At 40.6% G+C, this 25,980-nt stretch overlaps 1 protein-coding gene and 1 pseudogene across 1 annotated transcript; one reads left to right on the forward strand and one right to left on the reverse strand.

Annotated features, from left to right (window-relative positions):
• Positions 1-3,712: 3,712 nt before the first annotated feature.
• On the reverse strand, positions 3,713-4,830 carry LOC122485558 (keratin-associated protein 9-9-like). Its single transcript, XM_043584436.1, has one exon. It carries the CDS (start codon positions 4,684-4,686, stop codon positions 4,180-4,182), a length of 507 nt encoding a protein of 168 aa, XP_043440371.1. The 5' UTR covers positions 4,687-4,830; the 3' UTR covers positions 3,713-4,179.
• Positions 4,831-11,027: 6,197 nt separating this feature from the next.
• LOC122485549 lies at positions 11,028-20,679 on the forward strand (annotated as a pseudogene).
• The last annotated feature ends 5,301 nt before the right edge of the window (positions 20,680-25,980 follow it).

Raw genomic sequence — 25,980 nt, forward strand, 5'->3', positions numbered from 1 at the left:
CCCCTTTAACTTCTTGGTTAGCCCATTCATTCTTTAGTAGGATGTTCTTTAGTCTCCAAGTATTTGTTACCTTTCCAAATCTTTTCTTGTGGTTGATTTCGAGTTTCATAGTGTTGTGGTCTGAAAATATGCACGGTATGATCTCGATCTTTTTGTGCTTGCTGAGGGATGATTTATGTCCCAGTATGTGGTCTATTCTGGAGAACATTCCATGTGCACTGGAGAAGAATGTATATTCCACTGCTTTAGGATGAAATGTTCTGAATATATCTGTTAAGTCCATCTGGTCCAGTGTGTCATTCAAAGCCATTGTTTCCTTGTTGATTTTCTGATTAGATGATGTGTCCATTGTTGTGAGTGGGGTTTTGAAGTCTCCTACTATTATGGCATTACTGTCAATGAGTTTCCTTATGTTTGTGATTAATTGATTTATATATTTGGGTGCTTTCACATTTGGCGCATAAATGTTTCCAATGTTAGGTCTTCTTGGTGGATAGACCCCTTGATTATGATATAATGCCCTTCTGCATCTCTTGATACAGTCTTTATTTTAAAGTCTAGATTGCCTGATATAAGTATGGCTACTCCGGCTTTCTTTTGCGTGATAGATGGTTCTCCATCCCCTTACTTTCAATCTAAAGGTGTCTTTAGGTCTAAAGTGGGTCTCTTGTAAACAGCATATAGGCGGGTCTTGTTTTCTTATCTGTTCTGTTACCCTATGTCTTTTGATTGGAGCATTGAGTCCATTGACTTTTAGAGTGAGTACTGAAAGATGTTAATTCATTGCCATTATGTTGCTTGTAGAGTTAGGGTTTCTGGTGGTGGTCTCTGGTCCTTTCTAATCTTTGTTGCCTTTGGTATTTATTTGTTTGTTTGTTTATTCATCTTTTCTCCCCTAAGAGAGTCCCCCTTAAAATTTCTTGCAGGACTGGTTAGTGGTCACAAACTCCTTTAATTTTTGTTTGTCTGGGAAACTTTTTATCTCTCCTTCTATTTTGAATGATAGCCTTGCTGGATAAAGAATTCTTGGCTGCATATTTTTCTGATTCAGCACATTGAATATATCCTGCCACTCCTTTCTAGCTTGCCAAGTTTCTGTGGACAGGTCTGCTGCAAACCTGATCTGTCTTCCCTTGTAGGTTTAGGACTTTTTTTACCTTGCTGCTTTCATGATTCTCTCCTTGCCTGAGTATTTTGTGAATTTGACTATGATATGCCTTGTTGGTGGTCGGTTTTTATTGAATCTAATGGGAGTCTTCTGTGCTTCCTGGATTTTGATGTCTGTGTCTTTCTCCAGGTTAGGAAAGTTTTCTGCTATGATTTGCTCACATAACCCTACTACCCCTATTTCTTTCTCTTCCTCTTCTGGGATCCCTGTGATTCTGATGTTGTTCCTTTTTAATGAGTCACTGATTTCTCTAATTCTTAAATCATTCTCTTTTGCCTTAATCTCCCTCTTTTTTTTCTGCTTCATTATTCTTTGTAAGTTTGTTCTCTATATCGCTGATTCTCTGCTCTGCCTCATCCATCCTTGCCGCTGCAGCATCCATTCGAGATTGCAGCTCAGTGGTAGCATTTTTTACTTCATCCTGACTAGCTTTTACTTCTTTTATCTCTGCAGAAAGGGATTCTAATCTATTTTTGACTCCAGCTAGTATTCTTATTATCATGATTCTAAATTCTGGTTCAGACATCTTGCTTGTATCTGTGTTGGTTAAGTCCCTGGCTGTCGTTTTTTCTGGCTGTTTCTTTTGGGGTGAATTCCTTCATTTCATCATTTTGAAGGGAGAAAAGCAATTAATGAGGTAGAAAAAATGAAAATGAAAATGGAAAAAAATATTAAAATTAAACACACAGAAACACAAATCAAATAAATGATGGTAGATCCTAGATGTGTTTTGGTCTGGGTATTGCAAGTGGCTTGATAAATTAAAGAAAAAAAAAGGAGAAAAAAAAATAGTTTGAAAATTTGAAAAAATGAATACACTGAGGTAGACTAAAATGAAGTTATGGAAATAAAATATATTTTGAAAAACTTTACACAAAAGTAAAAACTATAGTAGAAAAAATTAAAGAAAAATATGTTTAATAAAAATTGAAAATAAAAATGAATTTTTTCCCTTTCTGTAGTTAAGAAAAATAAAAGAAATGAAAAAGAGAAAAAAAAAGAAAGAAAGAAAGTTGAATAGGTGGACCAGCTAACAGACTGAAATATGACTGAAATTACTTCATTTTTCCCTAGAAGTCAAATTATGAAGTACTTCATAGTCCATGAACTTAGCAGGCAGTGAGACTTGTGTTCTTGGAGAGCGAGGTTGGCCCAGTTGGGCAGAGCTTAGTGTAATGGCTCCGTTCTCCACTAGATGGCGCTGCTAGCCTACTGGGGTGGATTGTGGTGCTTGTAGGTACGTATGCGCATGGGCGGGAGCAGTGAAAATGGTGTTACCCAACTACCCAGCCTCTAGTATGGGAACTCTGTTCTCCCCAATCAGCAATCGCGCACCTGTCCTTCGTCTTTGGCTTCCGTCCACTCTCTGCTTCCACACTGTCTATGACAGCCCCAGGCAGCACCTCCCTCCTGAGTTTTGTCTCAGATGCGGCTGCCTTCCCTGGCCCCCCACTTCTAAGGGACTGTGGCTTTGACCCTCTGCGGAGGATCTCACTGAGCAATGGCTGGGTGCCAGCTGCACCCAGGGACGCTTGCAGGACTGTGCTGCTGCCAATGCCCAGAGACTGGGGCCAGGTGCCAGCCCACCCCAGAAAAAGTTCATGAGACAGTGTAGCAGCACCACCTCAGGGATTATGGCAAATCACAACACACATCTGGCACCAGGCTTCACCCCCAATGACATCGTTCCAGCACCAGCGAATGTGGCTGTTCTCTGGGGTCTGCTGGGGCCAGGTGGCCTCACAGCCTCTACCAAATGTCCTTCCAGCAGTGGAACCACTTCTCCCCATGTGGCTCAAGAACGTCCCAGACCCCACTCTGCTCCTGAGGATTCACCCTTCCCACCAGAGCACCTCCAGGTATTGAGCTGCAGAGTTTCAGACACTGCACTCCCCTGTTTACAGTCTTAATGGAATTTAAACCCTCTTCTTTCTCCTTTCTCCCTGTTTAATTCAGTCCTTGCAGCTGTTTCCACTTTTCCGCTTTCTCTCCAGCTGCTTTTGGGGAGGGGTGCTTTTCCCGTATCCACACACCCCCTGCTGTCTCCATCCTCTCTCCACATGCAAAAGCCGCTCCCTGCCCTCCAAGGCTTCTCTCTCCCCAGGTTCACCTCTCCACACTGTGTACCTGCTGAGTTCTGTGGTTCAGGTTGTGCATATTGTTGTGTTAATCCTCAGATCAGTTTTCTAGGTGTGCAGGATGGTTTAGTGTTGGTCTGGCTGTATTTCATGGATGCGAGACACACAAAAAACTTCCATGATGTTCCACCATCTTGGCTTCTCCACCCAGGGTGTTTTCTAACACGACTGGAGATATGAATGTAAGTGCACTTCAGAAAGGGTAGGAGATGTAGTCTGGGATCTGAGTCTGTCCATGTCAGCTATGACATTCTGCTGTGAACTTTCCTTATCCAAAAGTGGAGATAATAATTTGTGGAAGACTATATGAGGCTCCAAATGGACATTACATTTGATAGGCAACTTGTGTATAAATTCTCACATTGGGAGCACTAGACAAAAAAAAAGAGAGAGAGACAAAATGAGATTCAGAATAGAACAGGATTTATTAAGAAATATAAGTAAGACTCTCTACATCTAGGGAGATATTCAAAGTGATCATGACAGGTAGAAAGCATCATAGGAGGACTGAAATATAAAAATGATATGAAGTCTTTCATTATTTGGTGACACCCATGTATGAGTCATAAGGAATTGTTTCTTTATCTAGATACTTAGAGGGACAGGATGAAGACATGAGTCAAAGACCTGGGGTCAAAGCAGAGACATGGCTCCATAGCAGGATACATGAAGCAGGATACAGGGCATGTGATTCACAGGACATAAGGAAGAATATAATTTTAAAAAAGTGGTCCATACTTCATCAATCTGATTCACAAGCTCTTAAATAGGCAGATGAATAACAAAGAAGGCTTGCAGCAGCTGGACGCAGCAAAGGCAGCAGCATGTGGTCCTACAGCAAGTGGACTGACAGCATATTGGGCAGTAGTCAGGCTAGCAGCGGCTGGATCCACAGTCCTGGGCTAGGCACCCAGGCACGCAGCAGCAGGTGGGGTGGTAGCAGGTTCTCGTGCAGTACACAGGGGTACAGCAAACTGGCTGGCAGCAGTGGGACCCACAGCAGTTTTGTCCACAGCCGCTGGACCCACAGCCGCTGGACCCACAACAGCTGGGCTGGCAGCAGGTGGTCCGGCAGCAGGTGGTTTGACAGCAAGTTGGGCGGCAGCAAGGCTGGCAGCAGCTGGAGCCACAGCCGCTAGACCCACCGCAGTTGTGTCCACAGCTGCTGGACCCACAGCAGCTGGGCTGGCAGCAGGTGGTGTGACAGCAAGTTGGGCAGCAGCAAGGCTGGCAGCAGCTGGACCCACAGCCGCTAGACCCACCGCAGTTGTGTCCACAGCCGCTACACCCACAGCAGCTGGGCTGGCAGCAGGTGGTCCGGCAGCAGGTGGTCCTGCAGCACATAGGCTGGCAGCAAGAGGAGCAGCACGAGTGGGTCATGGTGTCAGGGGTGGAGGGTGGGCAGGTCCTGTCCAGAGGTGAGGTTGTCAGATTCTGGTGCCTCCTCTGGATCTGGGGCTTTTATGCGCTGGACCCCCAAAGTTTAGACCAATGGGCAGGACTTTCCTTGTTGGTGTTTACATTGTTTTCCATAGTCACTAGAGGAATTGTAAAAAAGGAAGTTGTTTCCTAAATATTATGAGTTTTTACAAAATAAGTGTTTAATATGTTTTCTATTTGAGAATAACTCATAGAAACATTTTCAGATGAAAGAAAGTTTTTCACATCATCAACATTGGTCTTGCTTCAGTGATCATCACAGCATGTGATCAAGTTCCCACTGAGCTGGGTAGGATCAGCACAGTTGTTCTTCCCCAGGTTTGGTCCTTATGTTGTACGTAGAATGGGAATATCTCTGGGTTGAGGGGCATGATGCTGACATGTTTACACAGATGAACTGAATCATGCCTAAGCCCAAGTCTGTTTCCCCCACAGAGCCTGATTAAAGACTCCCATAAGCATCTGTCTGTTGTAGTACCCTCTGCTACCTACATATCCCAATCCAAGGATCTTTGGGTACAGGATGTCTGGCATAATATCTTCCATATGGGAAGGCAAAACCAAAGCAGGTGGGTAGAAGCAGCAGCAGTACACTGGGACTAAGCAAGCATCAGTCAGTTAACATCCTGAGTGATAAATGGTCCTGATATACCCAGAACTGAGGGCTTTCCCAGCACGTGGAATTTCATTGATATAACTGGGGTGGTTCGGGGAAAGCAGGATAAGTTCATGACTTAATCCTAATTCATTTTTTACATAGTCATTGACCTCATATAACTCATTATATATTTTTTTCTCCTACTTTCTTTTAATTGAAGGAGTAGTCTAGGTAAGATGACACCTAAGGTATTTGTGAGTTCTAAAATGTGCAAATGTTTTTATTTTTCATCTTATTTATTTTTTATTTATTTAAGTCCAAGTTAGTTATATAGTGTAATACTGGTTTTAGGAGTAGAATTTAGTGATTTGTCACTTACATATTACATCCAGTGCTCATCCCAACAAGTGTCCTGATAAATGGGTCATGGACATTAACATTAATTTTAAAAAGTACTTCAATTGAGATGCCTGGGTGGCTCAGTTAGGTAAACAACTGACTCTTGATATCAGCTTGGGTCGTGATCTCTCTGTTGTGATCTCTCTATCGTGATCTTGTGGTCATGAGTTGAGCCCCACGTCGGGCTCTGCTCTGAGCATGGAGCCTGCTTTGGATTCTCTCTCTCCCTCTCTCTCTTTCTCTGCCCATCCCTTGCTCATACTCTTTCTCTCTCTCTCAAAATAAATAAACATTAAAAAAAATTTTAAGTTCTTCAATTTTTAAATTATAATGCATTAAAGTTAATCGTTTTAAATATGATAGAATATCACCAAATGAACATCCATGTCACTAATACCAGGTTAGCAAATAGAATTTTACTTCATCCCCTTCAAATTATATCCTTCATCATACCCAAAGGTAGGTTATCATTCTATTGACTCACACATTGTATATGTTAATAGTCACTTCAAATGTTTTTAGATTTTTTTTATAAAGGAAATATAGAATTGGCTACTTTTACTTTATATTATGAATGTGAGATTTATATAGGAAATTCCTTCAATTCTGTTTCTTTATAATTTTCCAATGAATAAATATGATATAATGTATTTGCTTATCTACCATTGATATATATTGTGGTACATATATATGTATATTTATACCATTGATATATATTGTGATATATATTGTTGCAGCTGGGAACTATAAAAATATTACAAATATTGGGGCGCCTGGGTGGCTCAGTCGGTTAAGCATCCGACTTCAGCCAGGTCATGATCTCACGGTCCGTGAGTTCGAGCCCCGCGTCAGGCTCTGGGCTGATGGCTCAGAGCCTGGAGCCTGTTTCCGATTCTGTGTCTCCCTCTCTCTCTGCCCCACCCCCGTTCATGCTCTGTCTCTCTCTGTCCCAAAAATAAATAAACGTTGAAAAAAAAAATTTTTTTAATATTACAAATATTAAAATGTTCTATTAATTCTATTGTATGAGTCTTATGATATATATTCATTATTTTTTATTATTTTAAAGTTTTATTTATTTAAATTCAAGTCAGTTAACATACAGTGTACTGTTGGTTTCAGGAGTAGAACCAGTGATTTGTAACTTACAATATAACACCCAGTGTTCATCCCAACAAGTCCTCTCCTTGAGACCCATCACCCATTCAGCCCATCCCCCCACCCACCTCCCCTCCAGCAACCCTCAGTTTGTTCTCTGTGTTTAAGAGTCTCTTATGGTTTGTTTCCCTCTCTGTTTTTATCTTATTTTTCCTTTCTCTCCCCTATGTTCATCTGTTGTGTTTCTTAAATTCCACATATGAATGAAATCATATATTTGTCTTTCTCTGACTGACTTATTTCACTTAGCATAAGTGAAGTTCCATCCACATTGTTGCAAATGGCAAGATTTCATTTGTTGATTGCTGAGTAGTATTCCATTGTATATATGTATACAATATATACACATATGTATAGATATGTATATAGATATGTGTATATATGTATAGATATGTATATATCTATGTATGTATCTATATCTATATCTATATCTATGTCTATATCTATCTATCTATCTATCTATATAATCCATTCATCAATTGATGGACATTTGAGCCCTTTTCATAATTTGGCTATTTTTTTTAAGTTTATATGAGAGAGAGAGAGGGAGAGAGAGAGAGAGAGAGAGAGACTCCTAAGCAGGCTCTGAACTATCAGTGTGTGAAGCCCAACGCAGGGCTTGAACTCATGAACCATGAGATCATGACCTGAGCTGAAATCGAGTCAGATGCTTAACCAACTGAGCCACACAGGTGCCTCCATAATTTGGCTATTGTTGATATCGCTGCTATAAACACTGGGGTGCATGTGCCCCTTCAAATCAGCATTTTTTAATCCTTTGGATAATTACCTAGTAGTGCAATCACTGGGTCGTAGGATAGTTCTATTTTTAATTTTTTGAGGAAACTCTATACAATTTTCCAGAGAGGCTGCACCACTTTGCATTCCCACAAACAGTGCAAAAAGGGTTCCCCTTTCTCTGCACCCTTGCCAACATCTGTTGTTTCCTGAGTTGTTCATTTCAACCATTCTGTCATGCTTGAGGTGGTATTATGGTTTTGATTTGTATTTCTCTGATGATGAGTGATGTTGAGCATCTTTTCATGTGTCTGTTAGCCATCTGGATGTCTTCCTAGGAAAAGTGTCTATTCATGCCTTCTGCCCATTTCTTCACTGGATTATTTGTTTCTGGGGTGTTCAGTTTGAAAAGATCTTTATAGATTTTGGCTATTAACCCTTTCTCTGGTATGTCATTTGCAAATATCTTTTCCCATTCTGTTGGTTGCCTTTTAGTTTTGTTGATTGTTTTCTTCACTGGGCAGAAGTTTTTATCTTGATGAGGTCCCAATAGCTCCTTTTTGCTTTTATTTCCCTTGCCTCTGGAGACATGTCAAGTAAGAAGTTGCTGCGGCTGAGGTCAAAGAAATTGTTGCCTGTTTTCTCCTATAGGATTTTGATGGTTTCTGTCTCACATTTAGGCCTTTCATCCACTTTGAATTTATTTTTGTGTATGGTGTAACAAAGTGGTCCAGGTTCATTCTTCTGCATTTTGCTGTCCAGTTTTCCAATGAAACTAAAAGCTGGTTTTTTGAAATAATAAACAAAATTGATAAACTCCTACCCAGACTTCTCAAAAAGAAAAGAGAGAGGACCCAGATAGATAAAATCACAAATGAAAGAGGAAAGATCACAACCAACACCACAGATGTACAAACAATAATAAAAGAATATTATGGAAAACTATATGCCAACAAACTGGACAGTCTGAAAGAAATGGACAAATTCCTAGAAACTAACACCTACCAGAGCACAAACAGGAAGAAATAGAAAATTTTAACAGGGCCATAACCAGAAAATAAATTGAATTAGTTATCAAAACCCTCCCAACAAATAAGAGTCCTCAGCCAGTGGCTTCCCAGGAGAATTCTACCAGACATTTAAAGCAGAGTTAATACCTATTCTTCTCAAACTGTTCCAAAAAGTAGAAATGGAAATAAAGCTTCCAAACTCATTATGAAACATTACCTTGATTCCAAAACCAATCAAAGACTCCACTAAAAAGGAGACTTATAGGCCAATATCTCTGATGAACCAGGATGCAAAAATTCTCAACAAGATACTAGTAAATCGAATTCAACAGTACATTAAAATAATATTCACTGTGATCAAGCAGGATTTATTCCTGGGCTGCAGGACTGGTTCAATATTTGCAAATCAATCAATGTGATACACCACATTAATAAAAGAAAGGATAAGAACCATATGATCTTTTCAATAGACGCAGAAAAAGCATTTGACAAAATAAAACATCCTTTCTTGATAAAAATCCCTCAAGAAAATAGGGATAGAAGAAACATGCCCTCACATCATAAAAGCCCATATATGATAGGCCCACAACTAATATCTTCAGTGGGGAAAGACTGTTCCTCCTAAGGTCAGGAACACAACAGGGATGTCTCACCACCTTCGTTTAACATAGTGTTGGAAGTCCTAGCCACAACAATCAGACAACAAAGGAAATAAAAGGCATACACATTGGCAAAGAAGATGTCAAACTTTCACTCTCTGCTGATGACATGATACTCTACATGGAAACCCCGAAAGACTCCACAAAAAAAACCTGCTAGAACTGATGCGTGAATTCAGCAAAGTCGCATGATATAAAATCAACATACAGAAATTGGTTGCATTTCTATACACCAATTATGAATCTGCAGAAAGAGAAATCAAGGAATCTATCCCATTTACCATTGCATTATATATTCATTATATATGTACTTATTTATTTATTTACATGTTTTTGTTGGAGAAACACCAACAGGTGAATTGCTTATGTTATTTCTCTATCAGAATGTTTATATTATAGGAGCACCTAAAAATACAAAGTGAATATTAACATACCTAAAGGGAGGAATATACAACAATACAATAATAGTAGAGATCTTTAATACCCTACTTTTACCAATGGGTAGAAGATCCAGACAGAAATCAGTACAGAAACATGGGCTTTAAACAATGTTACAACAGATGGAGTTAACAGACATATATAGAACATTCCATCCAAAAACAACAGAACACATATTCTTCTCAAGTGCACATGGAATATTATCCAGGACAGATCACATATTAGACCACAAAGCAAGTCTTAATAAATTTAAGAATATTAAAATAAGGGACACGAGGGTGGCTCAGTTGGTTAAGCATCCTGACTCTTGGTTTCGTCTCAGATCATGATCTCACAGGTTGGTGAGTTGGAGCCTGCACTGACATGGGAAGCCTGCTTGGGATTCTCTCTTTCCCTTCTCTACCCCTTCCTTACTCATGCTGTCTCTGGCTCTCTCAAAATCAATAAATACAACTTAAAAATTTTATTAAAAAAGAATATTAAAATCATAGCAAGCATATTTTATGACAAGAGTCGAAACTGTATAAATCAATTAGAAAAAAACACTGCAAAATTCACAAATACGTGGAAACTAAGCAACATGCAGTGTACAACCAATGGGTCGAAGAAGGATTCAAAACAGAAATCAAAAACTACCCTGAGATAAATGAAAACTGAAATACAATGGACCGAAAGTTCCACGATGCAGCAAAAGCAGTTCTTAGAGGAAGTTAATAGTGATAAATGCCTACATCAAGAAACAAGAAAAATCTCAAATAAACAACCAATTTTACACCTCAAAGAACTTTAAAAATGAACAACAACAACAACAAAAACCAAAGTTACAATAAAGAAGGAAATAACAAAGATCAGAGAAGAAATAAAGGACACTTCCCATCTAACTATGCCCAAAGGAACATAGCAGGCAAAGGACAATTGTTCTGACCTTTGCTAAGCCAGCAGAAACTATCACATGACCACATCATGTCAAATGACCAGAAATGTAGCTGGTGTTGATTCCTGACTTTCTCATTTCTGGAAAAAGGTTCTTATGTAGTATTCTCAACTAAGAAAGTGACAAAGACTAAATTATTGAAGCCTCAAAACACTTTAAAGGAATAACTTCCTCCTTGACAATTCTCCAGTTACTACAAAAACAAACAAACAAACAAAAAACATGTAAACAACACGGAAAGTCCTGTTCATTGGTCCGAACTTTGGAGACACCAGTGCATAAAAATCCCAAAACAGGAGGAAACATCAAAATCTGAGAAACTCACCTCTGAACAGGAACCCACACTCCATGCCTGACACCATGACCCACTCGTGCTGCTCCCCTTGCTGCCAGCCTACATGCTGCAGGACCACCTGCTGCCGGACTACCTGCTGCCAGCCCACATGCTGTGGGTCCAGCTGCTGCCAGCCTTGCTGTTGTGGGTCGAGCTGCTGCCAGCCTTGCTGCTGCCCAACTTGCCGTCATACCACCTGCTGCAGGACCACCTGCTGCCAGCCCAGCTGCTGTGGGTCCAGCGGCTGTGCACAAAACTGCTGTGGGTCTAGCGGCTGTGGGTCCAGCTGCTGCCAGCCTTCCTGCTGCTGATTGTCTTACCAAACACCATCTGCACATAACACCCTCCTGTTAACTGGCTTGCCATTTGGGGGCCAAATTTCCTTTCTAGATTTTGGTGAAAGCCAGCGTGCAATCGCCAACATTTTTGTTTCTCATATATGTTTATAAGCTTGTGAATCAGCTTGATGCTGTGCAGAGGACTTCCTCCAAGTCTCTCTCTCCCATGTATGTGGCTCATGTGCAGCTTCAGAAATTCTTGGTACTAAGTTATGGCCTTGGCTCTGATTCTGAAGTCAGGATCACCTGCTCCCTCAAAGTAACTTAAGAAAACAAGTTTTTATGTTTTTTTCATAGATTCCTGCAACTGATTAATAAACTTTATAATCATATTTTCAATGTACTTATGATTCTTTCTCCTACTTTCATTTTTTTATAATCATTTGAGTCATCTCGTTAGATGCAAGTGTTTTACATGCCTTATATGCCTCTTAATAAAGTCTATACCCTAATTCTCCCCATATTGTTTTGTTTTACTGTATTGATATCAGAACTTGTATACATATTGGGTACCATATGTATCATCAAACATGAGCTACACAACAGCCTAACATGAATTGTATTCCACATTTTTAGGTGAGAATATTTCACTGTGTAATTTCATATAGCCAATAATGGACAGACTCAGATTCAGGACTGGATATTTTTTTTTCCTGCTCAAAGGCAACTACTTTTACATGTCAGTAAAAGTAGCAATAATATTTAGTACTGAGGACTAGTAAGCTGTGCAAATGAATTTCTCCTTTAACAATGGAGGAAATAACCACTCATGTATGCAGATAACATCTGTTCAAAAATCATTTTCTCACAACTCAGCAAGCAGCAGATACATGTGAGGCCAGGTAGGACTGCATTTTGGAGCTGTCAAGAAAACAGGGAGCCTTTCCCATCTCCATATGTTCAGCCACACGTGCAATTTGTCCCCATGAAATCGTGTTAGCATCCATTGCGTCCTCACAATAGAGTCTCATCTAAACTGACTAATATCTTTGTTTTGTGCAAATCCAATTCAGAATAACCTCCTTCTACTAAACATCTACCACCAGAATGAGAAAATAAGTAATTCCCTGTAATAAAAAAATAGAGCATATATTGCACTCCCCCTAATGTTATGGCCATTTGTCATCCTGACCAAAATGCTATTAAGAAATTTAAGAAAGGGTCACCTGGATGGCTCACTCGGTTGAGTGCCCGACTTCAGCTCAGGTTATGATCTTACGGTTTGTGAGTTTGAGCTCTGCATTGGACTTGCTGCTGCCAGGGCAGAGCCCACTTCAGCTCCTCTGTCCCCCTCTCTTTCTGCCTCTCTCTCTCTCTCAAAAATGAAAAAACATTAAAAAAATTCTTAAAGAAATTTAAGACAAAATTAAAGACTCAGAGACTGTACAATGAGCACATATGATTTTCTGAACCATCCAAGAAACTAAACAACCTCCTGTATTCTGTGAGGCAACTCTGAAGGATTTGAGGGGAATTAAGAGTGTGTTCCAGGAGGGTGAGAAGAATGTGAGGAAGAAGACAAATAACACAATGTGGGCATTCATAAGAGTTATAATAGAAAGTTGGCACTCTGGTCCTGAAATAATGGTGCTTCCTCAGCACTCAGGGATGTGAGGCTTGATTTGGGCTCAAGACTTAGGAACATTAGGCCCCAAGTAACCTCCTGGGAGCAGTGGAGGAATCTTGATGAACCATGAAGGTTCGTTTCCAGGACACATGCCAACATTGTAGACTACATATCTAGGATTCTCTGAAGAGACTGCCAAGACCATGCGAGCCTAATACTGCTTCTTAAGAGCCAGATGATTGGGTGATGAGATGAAGAACTGACACAACCTAGTTCCTGCTACTTGCCAGGTATTGCCCAATCCTTCATGTATGTTATCTTTAATTCTTTAAGAAGAATGGAGAATTAGAAATTAATAATTTCTATGAAGAAATTTTCAACATAGGTATTAAGGTTCCCATTATGGAAATGAAGAAATAGGACTGAGAAGGGTAAAGTAATGCCAGACTTTGGTTTCTCCCAGAATCTACTCTGAAGGATAGAGTCCAGGCATGTAGTTTCTTTGGGGAGGTCAAATCACACTGGTAGAAGTGTGGGGAAGTGACACAGGGAGGGGGCACTTTAAGGCCAGTGTCACAGTTTGCAAGTGAACCTTAAACCTGAAAAATATATCAGAGATGATGTAACACACACATGATGGGATTCTCCTAATAGCTACAAGGGAGCTGGAGTCTTTTTAAATCAACTCTCCAGAATCGTTGGTTGAGCATTTCTCTCAGTGTGGTACACATAGAAAGCATGGCATTTTGCTGTTGCATGAAAACAGCCCTTAGGCATAGAGATGCAGGTCTGGTAGGTAGAAATTGTCCCCAACACACTTAGATCTATGACATACAGTGGGCATATTCAAGATATTGAGAAACTATGGTTTTCACCAGTCACTCCAATATTTTTTTCATCAGAGTGGTGGACAGACACAATATCTAGAAGAAAAATAAGACTGAAGAGAAAACAGAGGAGGAGAAGCAAGAGGAATTGAAAGGGTAGAAGGAAAGGAAGGAAGGAAGAAGGAAGGAAGGAAGGAAGGAAGGAAGGAAGGAAGGAAGGAAGGAAGGATAAAGCAAAGAGGGAAGAAAAGGGAAGACAAAAAGGGAAATAAGAGAGAGATGGACACAAAGCAGAGAAAGAAGAAGGAAGGAAGGAAGGAAGGAAGGAAGGAAGGAAGGAAGGAAGGAAAGAATTAAGAATTAAAAACAATTCAGCACAATAAAGATGTACTCTAAACATGAAGTCACTGACTAGGCTGGTTAACAAGGTTAGGACTAGAATCACCCAACTCACACGGGTTCGTCCATACTGCCCCAGTTACACCCCTGAAAGTCCTACATCCTGAGAAAGCACTCAATCCTAGGCAAATCAGCACTACTGGTCAACAAGGATGTGCATTGACTGATGCTTGCTTAGTCCCAGTGTACTGCTGCTGCTTCTACCCACCTGCTTTGGTTATGCCTTGTCATGTGAAAGAGATGATACCGGACATCTCTACCCAAAAGTCCTTGGTTGAACTGAGTTACTACAAGAGACGGATATGCCTGTGGGAGTCTTGAATCAGGCTTTCGTGGGGAAACAGACCTGGGCTCACGCATCTACTAAATTTGTCCCCATGAACATATCAGCATCATGTTCCTCTCCCCAGGAATACTCCTAATCCACATACAACCTAAGGACCAAAGCTGGGGAGGGATCACTGCTCTGTCACTACCCAGTCAAACTGGAAATGAACACATGATCTGATGATCATTGAAGCAAGAACGATGCTGCTGATGTGACAAATTTCCTTTAATCTGAAAATGTTTCTATGAGTTATTCTCAAATAGGAAACACATTAAACACCTATTTTCTAAAGATTCCTATCATTTATGGAATGTCTTCTTCTACAAGCCCCCAGTGACTATGGAAAACAATGTAAACACCAACAAGGAAAGTCCCACCCATTGGTCTAAACTTCGGCGGTCCAACACATAAAAGCCCCAGATCAGGAGGAGGCACCAAAATCTGAAAACCTCACCTCTGCACAGGACCTGCCCATCCTCCACCCCTGACACCATGACCCACTCATGTTTCCCCTCCTGCTGCCAGCCTACGTGCTGCAGGACCACCTGCTGCCGGACCACATGCTGCCAGCCAACATGTGTGACTTCCTGCTGCCAGACCACATGCTGTGGGTCCAGCGGCTGTGGACAAATTCGCGGTGGGTCCACCTGCTGCCAGTCATGCTACCACCCAACTTGCTACCACACCACCTGCTATAGAACGACCTGCTGCCACCCTTGCTGTGTGTCCAGATGCTGCCATCCTTCCTGCTGCTGATTGCCTTGCCAAGAACCACCATCTCCACGCAACATGGTTTGCCATTTGGAAAACAAAGTCACTGCCAATCATTGTTGAAAGTCAGCATGCAATCGCCAACATTTCTCTTATTCATCTGCCTGTCTACGAGCTTATGAATCAGTTTGATGAAGTGTGGACCACTTCTCCCTGATTCTCTTCTTCCATCATCTTATGAGTCATATGCTAACTTCATGCATCCTGATACCGAGTCATGATCTCTGCCTTAACTCTACAGTCAAGATCTTCACCCTCTCCCTATCAGTAACATAGAGAAAGAAATTCTCAGGATTCATACATAGGTGTCTGCAACTACTGTAAGTCTTCAAATTATGTTTTCTTTCTCAGTGTACTCACGGTCCTTGTATCCTGCTTTCTTCTTTGCATGATCACTTTGAAGGTCTCCCTAGATATAAAGGATCTCATCTATATTTCTTAAGAAATTCTGTACCATTCTGAATCCCATATGATCTTTGTTTCCTTGTACAGCATTCTCAATGTAAGGATTTATACACAGGTTGCATATCACATGCAGTATCTATTTGGAGCCTCGTACAGTCCTCCACTAATTATTGTCTCCATTTTCAGATAAGGAAATTTCACAGTGGAATGTCATGTACCTGACATGGACAGACTCAGATCCCAGACTGTGTCTCCTGCCTTGATGAAGGGCACTTACATTCATCTCTCCAGACAAGTTAGAAAACATCCTGGGACTGAGCACCAGCAAGATGTTCATCTGAGTGTCTTCTTTGACCACAGAAGTAATATTCTCCAGTATATGCAGGTGACATCTGGGACAAAGTTGTAGACATTAGTATCCTACAGTTCAGCCATCAGCAGCCTCATGTGGGGGCAGTGGGACCTTCCCTTTAGAGATCTTGGATCTTTTTGCTGCCTTGGGCTCCATCCAGCCCCTCAGCACTCCTCTGCATCAGATACAGGTAAGCATGCGGTGTCCTCATGAGCCACAGACGTGGCTGAACACACTTGTGTTTGGGTTGTGGAAATCGCATTCTTGTTTGGCCTCCTAGTCCTCAGGACCTAATGGCAGAGTTAAAAGGTATCAGACAATTTTATGCCAAACATATTATGCTCCCCAACTGTAAGGCAATTTGTTATTGTGATCAAAATGTTACCAAGACAATTAAGGAAGGACAATGTCAGGGACTGAGAGTCTGTGCAATGGGCATGTATGACTTCAAGTAATCCATGAGCTCTGAACCATCTATAGAACAAACACTATCCATTATTTTGTGAAGGAACTATGAAGCATTTGAGGGAAATAAAGATGCCTGTTCCATGGTGGTGAGAAGAATGTGAGGAAGAAAAAGAGAAAACAAGGTGGACATTCATAGGAGTTGTGATAGACAGAAGGCTGGCGCTTCTGGTCCTGAACTAATGGTGCTGCCTCAGCACTCAAAGGTGTGAGGCTTGATTCAGGCTCTGAGAGGAGAAGGAGAATTAAGCCTTGGGTCACATTCTGGGATCAGTGGAAGGACCTCTGATGAGCTGTGAAGGCTCATGTCCAGGGCACTTGCCAACGTTGATGCCTACGTATCTGGGATGCTCTGGAGAGACTGCCAAGACTAAACTTGCCTACTTTTGATTCTTAAGAGCTGGGTATCTGTGTGACAGGATGAAGAACTGACATGACCCATGGTCCTACTACTTGCTAGGTATTGACCAAATGCTTCATGTACATTATCTTTAAATCTTTCCTTTTATTAAGTTTTTATTTTAATTCCAATATAGTTGATTTACCATGTCAAATTCATTTCAGGTGTACAATATAGTGATTCATCGTTTCCATACAGCACCCAATGCTCATCACAAATGCACTCCTTAATCCTCGTCACCTATTTCAACCATTCCCCCACCACTGTCTCCTCTGGTAACCATCGGTTTGTTCTCTCTAGTTAAAGAGTCTGTCTCTCTTTTCCTTTGCTCTTTCATTTACTTTTTTTAATTCCACATGAGTGAAACCATATGGTATTTGTCTTTCTCTGACTGACTTATTTCATTTAGCATTATACTCTCTAGTTCCATCCATGTCGTTACAAATGTAAGACTTCATTCATTTTTATGGCTGCATTATATTCCATTGTAGATATATACCACATCTTCTTTATCCATTTGTCTATCAGTGGACACTTGGGCTGCTTCCATATACTGGCTATTATAAATAATGCCGCTACAAACATAGGGTTGCATGTATCCCTTTGAATTAGTGTTTTTCTATTTTAGAGGTAAATACCCAGTAGTGCAATTACTGGATCATAAGGTAGTTCTGTTTTTAACTTTCTGAGGAAACTCCATACTGTTTTCCACAATGGAGCTACCAGTAGTACAGGAGAGTTCCCTTTCTCCACATCCTCACCAACAACTGTTGTTTTTCTGTTGTTGGTTGTAGCCATTGTGACAGGTGTGAGGTGCTATATCTTATAATTTTGAATTTCATTTCCCTGATGATGAGTCACATTGAGTATCTTTTCATGTGTCTGTTGGCCATCTATAAGTCTTCTTTGGAGAAATGTCTGTTCATGTCTTCTGTCCATTATTTAATTGGGTTACTTTTTTGGAGGTGTTGAGTTGTGTACGTTCTTTACATAATTTGGATACTGACACTTTTCAGATATGTCGGTTACAAATTCTCCCATTTCGTAGGTTGCCTTTTAGTTTTGTTGATTGTTTCCTTGGTTATGCAGACACTTTTTATTTTGATGTAGTCCTGATATATTACTTTTGCTTTATTTCCCTGGCCTCAGGAGACCTATCTAGAAAAAATTTGCTATTATCAGTATCAGAGACATTACTGCCTGTGCTGTCTTCCAGAATTTTTATGCTTTCAGGTCTCACATTTAGGTCTTTAATCCATTTAGAATTTATTTTTGTGTATGGTGTAAGAAAGTGGTCTAGTTTCATTCTTTTGCCTGTAGCTATCCAGTTTTCCCAACACCATTTGTTAAAGAGACTGTCTTTTTCCCATTGCATATTTTTGTCTCCTTTGTCAGAGACTAATTGACCATATAATTCTTGGTTTATTTCTGGGTTTTCTATTCTATTCCACTTGTCTGTGTATCTATTTTTGTGCCAGTTCCATACTGTTTTGATTATTATGGCTTTGTCTTGAACTGTGATAACTCCAGCTTTGCTTTCATTTTTCAAATAACTTTGGCTATTTGGGATCTTTTGTGGCTCCATAAAAATTAGAATTATTTGTTCTAGTTCTATGAAAAATATGCTGTTGGTATTTTGATTGGGATTGCATTAAATTGGTAGTATCTTTAATTCTTGAGGAAATTTTCAACATAGGTATTAAGGTTCCCAATTGTGGAGATGAGGAAATCAGGACTGAGAAGGGTAATGTCATAGTTTGGTTTCTCTAGCAAGCTACTCTGGGGAGGACAGATCACATTGGTAGGAGTGTGGGGAAGTGACACAGGGAGGGAGCACTTTAAGGCCAGTGTCACAGTTTGCAAGTGAACCTTAAACCTGAAAAATATATCAGAGATGATGTAACGCATACACACATTGGAATTCTCCTAATAGCAATGAGAGAGCTAGAGTCTTTATAAACCAACTCTCCAGAATCATTTGTTGAGCATTTCTCTCAATGTGGTATGTATAGGAAGCATGACATTCTGCTGTTGCATGAAAACAGCCCTTAGGCATAGAGATGCAGATCTAACACACTTACATCTATGAAATATGGCAAGCATATTCAAGATATCATTGACAATCTATGATTTTCACCAGTCACTCCAATATTTTGTTCATCAGATTGGTGGACAGACACAGTATCTAGAAGAAAAATAAGACTGAGGAGAAAGCAGAAGAGGAAGAGCAAGAGGTATTGAAAGGGAGGAAGAAAGGAGGGAAGGAAGGAATGAATGAACAAACAAACGAATGAAAGAGTGAATGAACAAAGGAGGGGAAAGGGAAGAAAAGACAGAGAAAGAGAGAGACAGACATAGCATAAAAAGGAAGAAATGAAGAATGAGAGACAGGGAGAGAGAGGAAGGAAACAAAAGAATTAAAAATTAAAAACAATTCAGCACAATAAAGTTGTAGTCAGCCACATTAAGTCACTGACTAGGCTAGTTAGTAAGATTAGGACTAGAATCATCCAACTCACCCTGGTTTGCCCATACTGCCCCAGTTATACCACTGAAAGTCCTATATCCTGCAAAAGCCTTCAGTCTTAGGTAAATCAGGAGTACTGGTCAACAAGGATGTACATTGACTGATGCTTGCTTAGTCCAAGTGTATTGCTGCTGCTTCTACTCACCTGCCTTGGTTCTGCCTTACCATATGGAAGAGATGATGCCAAACATCCTCTACCCAAGGGTCGTTGGTTGAACTGGGATATACAAGTGGGGTAGGGTGCTACAAGAGACAGATATGCCTGTGGGAGTCTTGAATCAGGCTTTGGGGGGAAAGAGATTTGGGCTCAGGCACGAATTTAATTCATCCCTATGAACATATCAGCATCCTTCTCCCCTACTCCAGGGATACTCCCAGTCTACATGCAACCTAAGAAACAAAGCTGGGGAGGGACTGCTGCTCTGACCCTACCCAGCCCAGCAAGAACTTGAATACATGATCTGATGATGACTGAAGAAGAATGACACTGCTGATGTGACCACTTTCCTTTAATCTAAAAATGTTTATATGAGTTATTCTCAAATAGGAAACACATTATATATTTATTTTCTAAATATTCTTGAAATTGTGGAACTTCCTCTTCTACAAGCCCCCAGTGACTATGGAACACCATGTAAATACCAACAAAGAAAGTCCTTCCCATTGGTCCAAACTTTGGGGTCCAGTGCATAAAATCCCCAGAACAAGAAGAGGCACCAGAATCTGAGAAACTCACCCCTCAGAAGAAGCCCACTCTTCACTCCTGACACCATGACCCACTCGTGCTGCTCCCCTTGCTGCCGGATCACTTGCTTCCACCCCACGTGCCATTAGCCCAGTGGCTGTGGGTCCAGCTGCTGCCAGCCTTGCTGCCACCCAACTTGCTGTCAAACCGCCTGCTGCCAGCCCAGCTGTGGGCCCAACAGCTGTGGACAAACCTGTAGTGGGTAGAGCTACTGTGGGTCCAGCAGCTGCCAGTCTTGCTGCAGCCCAATTTTCTGTCAAACCACCTGCTGGAGGACTACCTGCTGTCAGCCCCGTGGCTGTGGGTCCAACTGTTGCCAGCCCAGCTGCTGCCAGCCCTGCTGCTGCCCAACCCATTGCCACACTACCTGCTGTAGGACCACCTGCTTCCACACTTGCTGTGTGTCCAGCTGCTGCCAACCTTTCTACTGTTGATCCACATACTAAATCATTGTGTGACAGAGACCAAAGTTCTCTCAATCATCAGTTCTCCAATTACTGTCCCAAAGTCTACTACCAGGCTTCATTGGCATCCAGCATGCTGCCACCACCTTTATTAGTCATACTCATGATTAAAAGGCTCTGCTAGTATGCATGTTGCTGCAAAGAACTTCAGTCTTATAGCCTTCATCTTTATTTGCTGTTTATCTCTGATAGCTGTAGGCATTTTTTCTCCTTGACCTACAGTCATTGTGGCAGCCTTGCAAAATGATCACCACTTTCCCTCTCAATATCACAAAGCACAAATTTATGATTTTTTTTGTTTCTTTCTTGTTTACTATTTCATTATAATCATTTTTATATACTTATTCTTCTTCTTTCTTGCTTCCACCTTTCATAATTACTCTGCATTGTCTTCCCAGATGTGGGAAAGCTTTTCTGGTTCCTTTCTAATAAAGTCTTTGCTATCTTCCAGCCTATATTATGATTTTGCTTTTTGTAACCCATTTATTTTAATGCCAAGCATTAATAGTTCATTTCACAAATATTTTCTATGCTAAGCCTGACAATGACCTCTAAACTGGCAGAACTAGAAAGATCACCTCCCTTTTACAGATGAATAATGGCCACTTGGCTAGTTATGGACAGGATTTGGTCAAGGGCTATAGCCTCTAATTCTAGCTACAGGGTCTTACATTTGCAATGTATAAGAAAAACAGTGGTCTGTGCATTGGAAAGACATTTGTCTTGTATGGCATGTATATTACTGAAAATAAACCTTTCTGTGTGCAAATGATTTTTCTGTTCACAAATGTATTTTCCCACCTATTCCCCAAAGCTCAATGACCACTTGTACATGTAAGGACAGTAGGCAGGTTTTAAGAGCCATCCGACATGTTTAAGCATCCATTATATTGCTGGCAGTGTGCCAGCATACTGAAGCCTAAGGCCTATGTACAGATCCCTGTTGTTTGATGTCAGGGAATGGCATTCTGGCATGGTCTTTTTCATCTGGCCACATGTAGTGTGGAACATAGAAAAGAGATCAGGTAAAACCATAGCCTCAGCCATATTTCATGGACCTCTAAACTTCCATTCCATTTTTTCTCATATCCAGAACATGGACACAGCACTGGGAATTGAGCTAACCACACCATGGAAATTTTACCTTTGAGCCATTCACAATCTCTACAAAGCACCATGCTTGAGTTTTATCTGGTATTCTCTGAAGAGATGCCTGATTCATAACAGGGGACAGAGATAAATCAAGGTAACAATATTTGTTAATTACTTTTATATGTTCGTCTCAATTAGTGTTCCTAAACCTTGGCAATATTGACATTTTGGGCCAGATAATTATTTGTTGGCAGAGTGGAGGTACTGCTTTGAGCTCTGAAGCATGTTTAGCCGCATGCTGGACTCTACCCACTAGATGCCAGTAGCAACCCTTCTTACTTGTTTCAGACAGAGGTAAGATGGGGACAGAGAGTGGATAAATGGTAAAAACTCAAGAGTGGATTATTCTTCTTTAAGAAGAAGAATTGTCTAAATGTATAAAATTGGATAATAATAAAACATGACATCAAAACTCATGGGATGCAATAAAAGCAGTGTTTTGATTCTAATTTGTATGTTTAAATATTTATATTAGAGGAGAGGAAACCTTAAAATTAGAGTTAAATGGCCTATCTTAAGAAGCTAAAGGAAAGCAATAGAATTGTCCCCAAACTACATAGAAGAAATTAAATACTTAAAAAAAAAAAGAGTGGAAATTAATAAAACAGAAAAGAAAACAAAAATAATGAAGTCCAATAAAGCTGAAAGTTTGGTCTTTTTTTTTAAGTTTTTTTTTTTAGTTTATTTATTTATTTAGAGGGTGGTGAGGGGAAGGACAGAAAGAGAGGGAGAGAGAGAATCCCAAGGACTGACAGTGCAGAGCTGGACACAGGGCTCGAATTCACGGATCGTGAGATCATGGCCTAAGCCAAAATAATCTCAGAGCTCTTGTTGGACGCTTAACCAACTGAGCCACAGGTGCCCCAAAAGTTTGGTCTTTAAAAGGTGAACAAAATAGATAAAACTGTGGGAAGATTGATCTGCTAAAAAACGAACAACAACAACAAAAAAAAACAAAACAAAAAAATAAAAATGGTATGTAAGGAAAATTTTGGCATAAAATATAGATAGAACAGATTTTTATTTTTTGGATATAATTCATTGTCAAATTGGTTTCCATACAACACCCAGTAAGTACCCTCCTCCTTGCCCATCACCCACTTTCCCCTCTCCCCGACCCCCCATCTACCCTTAGTTTGTTCTCAGTCCTTAAGAGTCTCTAATGGTTTGCTTCCCTCCCTCTCTGTAACTTTATTTCCCCCCCTTCCCCTCCCCCATGGTCTTCTGTTAAGTTTCTCAAGATCTACATATGAGTGAAAACATATGGTATCTGTCTTTATCTGCCTGGCTTATTTCAGTTAGCAAAATACCCTCCAGTTCCATCCACGTTGCTGCAAATGGCAACAAAATAAAATTATTTTAATTATCTATTGCCATGTTACAAACTACTACTGAGGAACAACAATTGTTTACTATTTCTCATGACTCTGGGGCTGAATGAGCTCAGTTCTTTTGTCCCTCAGGGTATTGACTGGGAGAAAATATTCACAATACATACAAGGGACAAAGGATCAGTCTCAAGAACCTGTAAATAACTCCCACAAACTGGTACACATAAACAACCTCATAGAAAATTGGGTAATAAAATTTTTTTAATAAAATTGGGTAAAAGAAGTAGACAGGAATTTTATATTAGAGAAAATGCAAGTAGTCAATAAACATAAAAAAAAATCAAAAGTGTAAGTGATCAAGAAATACAAATCAAGGGGCGCCTGGGTGGTTCAGTCGGTTAAACATCCGACTTCATCTCAGGTCATGATCTCACAGTCTGTGGGTTTGAGCCCTGCGTCGGCTCTGTGCTGACAGCTCAGAGCCTGGAGTCTGCTTCAGATTCTGTGTCTCCCCCTCTCTCTGCCCCTCCCATGCTCATGCTCTGTCTCTCTCTGTCTCAAAAATAAATAAAAACATTAAAAAAAATTTTTTTTAAATACAAATCAAAACCTCAACAAGATTTCCAACTTACACCACTATATTGGAAAACAATTTAAAATAATCTACATCAATCCCAAGAAGTAGAAAGGATGTGAATCCACAGAATCTCTTGCACGTTGTGGAGGCGGTGGAGGTGTGGATGTAGGTAACACTAATTTGTACCAGCCATTTAGGGAAACCAAGTGGCTTTTTCTACTAAATGATGGACCTGTCAATCAAACTTGCCAATAAACTCACTCCCTCAGCTTTGTTGACAACCAAACATTCTATTAATAATCTTGTTAAATCGTGAGCTTTCTTAGTGGAATGCAGCCTGCTTCGTTTTGATTTTTTCCTTCGGTATTTCCTGTGGATGCGTCTGCCAGCTGCTGGTCTGCTTCACGTATCCTTGATGTAAAATCATGATCTCAGCCTTGGAAAATGGCTCATCCCCTTTTCCTGTAAGAATCATAAAAAGCAAATTCTTCGAACTGTTCTCTTAAGTTTCTGCAACTGATCAATCTTTACAAATGATCGGTATCAACCCTGTTACATCAAGACACTCATTATTCCTGTGCCCAGCTCCTCTCTTTCATGATCACGTAAAATCATCGTCCTAAAGTCTTTACTGTTGTAGACCATACACTGGGATTTTGTTTTATATGGCTATTCCTTTAAAGGTCCCTGCATGTGTATCGCATTTCATATTATTGCTTCTAATCTCACAGTAACCCCACAAAGCTGGGCAAAGCAAGAACCATCATTTCCATGGTACAAGTGGGAAGTCACTTGCCTTATATCATACAGCTAGTAATTGACAGAATTAGGTCTCATAGCTAGATGGTCTGACTCCTGACTCAGGACATTTTATTTAGATTTTACTGCAAGTAGAAATAACTGTGGTGACTGAGGTTTGGGAAGGTGTACAATTTTAGTTTCTTGTCTCCTGATAGAAATAAAACATCTTCTACATGCAGGTCACTTATCTTCCTAAAACAGCAGTTTCCAACTCCCCTTCCCACAAACCTAGGAACAATAGTAGTTGGTTTTAAGGACTAGGGTAAATGAAGTGAGCCTTTCGTTATCTCAGAGTTCTGGTCTGCCACTGGCCAATTCATCTCCACCAAGTATTTTTAGTATTCGGTATTTAGTTCCCGGCACTATTCCTAGGACATTAAGAAGGACGCTCACCTAAAAATGTTTTTTTCTTCTATGTCATGGAAATGGCTGTCTTGCTTGGTCTCATTCACTGGTGTCACAGTTTGTATTTTCCTAAATCAACCACAACAGTAGCTACAGTCCCCCTGACTCTCCAGAGACTTATCAGATTCTCCCTGTGAATCTCAGCAAGGGTTGTGATTGTTCTGATAAAGAGAGGAAAGAAGAGGGATGGTATGTAACTTCCTGGCTAAATCGTTAGAAGGATGTCATTTTGTCCTGGCTGTCTGCCTCTTTGAGGAAGCTCGCCCTGGGGGGAGCCAGCTACCATGCTATAAGGAAAGAGAACACATGGAGGAAAAACTCAGCTCCCTCCTCCCCCAGCTGACAGCCAGCACAAACTGCCACACAGATGAATGAGCAAGCTTTCAGATGATTCTAGCCCCCAGACTTTGAGTCTTCTTTTAAAAGAAAAAATGTGGGGTTTTTTTTGAGAGAGAGAGAGGAAGAGAGAGAGAGACAGAGTGAGAGACAAAATCCCAAGCAGGCTCCCTGCTGTCAGCCCAGAACCTGATGCAGGGCTCAATGTCACAACTGTGAGACCATGACATGAGCCGACATCAAGAGTCAAATGCTTAACTCACTGAGCCAACCGGGTGCCCCTGAATCTTCTAGCTGAGGCCCCAGACATCACGAAGCATCACAGTCTGAATTTCTGATCTGCACAATTTATGAAGACAATAAGCAGTTGTTTGTACCATTAAGTTTGGGGGTAACTAGTTATGCTACTTTAGACTAAAAAAACTCTGCAAAGCACTCAAGGTACATTTTCAGTGCCTCCAAACTCTACATCAATTTAACTTCCTGATCAAAGCATTCTAAGGAGGTTATACATCTGTAGAATCCTAGGAATTGAAGTAACTGAGCAATGGGTGTATAACCCTCTGATCCAACCTGTTTCTGGATTTGGTGAGGCAGAGATGAAGCTGAAGAGGTTCAATATCAGAGTGTTAGCAGAAAGCAGGATTTGCTGAAGAAAAAAGGAAGCCATCATCCATGATGGGTGTAGTTCTCCAGAGTAGAAGCCAGACTTTCTGAAAAAGAACTGAACAATGAAGAGACAGCCAGATATTTACTGGAAGAAGACCTAATATTGG

The sequence above is a fragment of the Prionailurus bengalensis genome, chromosome E1, assembly GCF_016509475.1.
Source record: "Prionailurus bengalensis isolate Pbe53 chromosome E1, Fcat_Pben_1.1_paternal_pri, whole genome shotgun sequence".
NCBI lineage: Eukaryota > Metazoa > Chordata > Mammalia > Carnivora > Felidae > Prionailurus > Prionailurus bengalensis.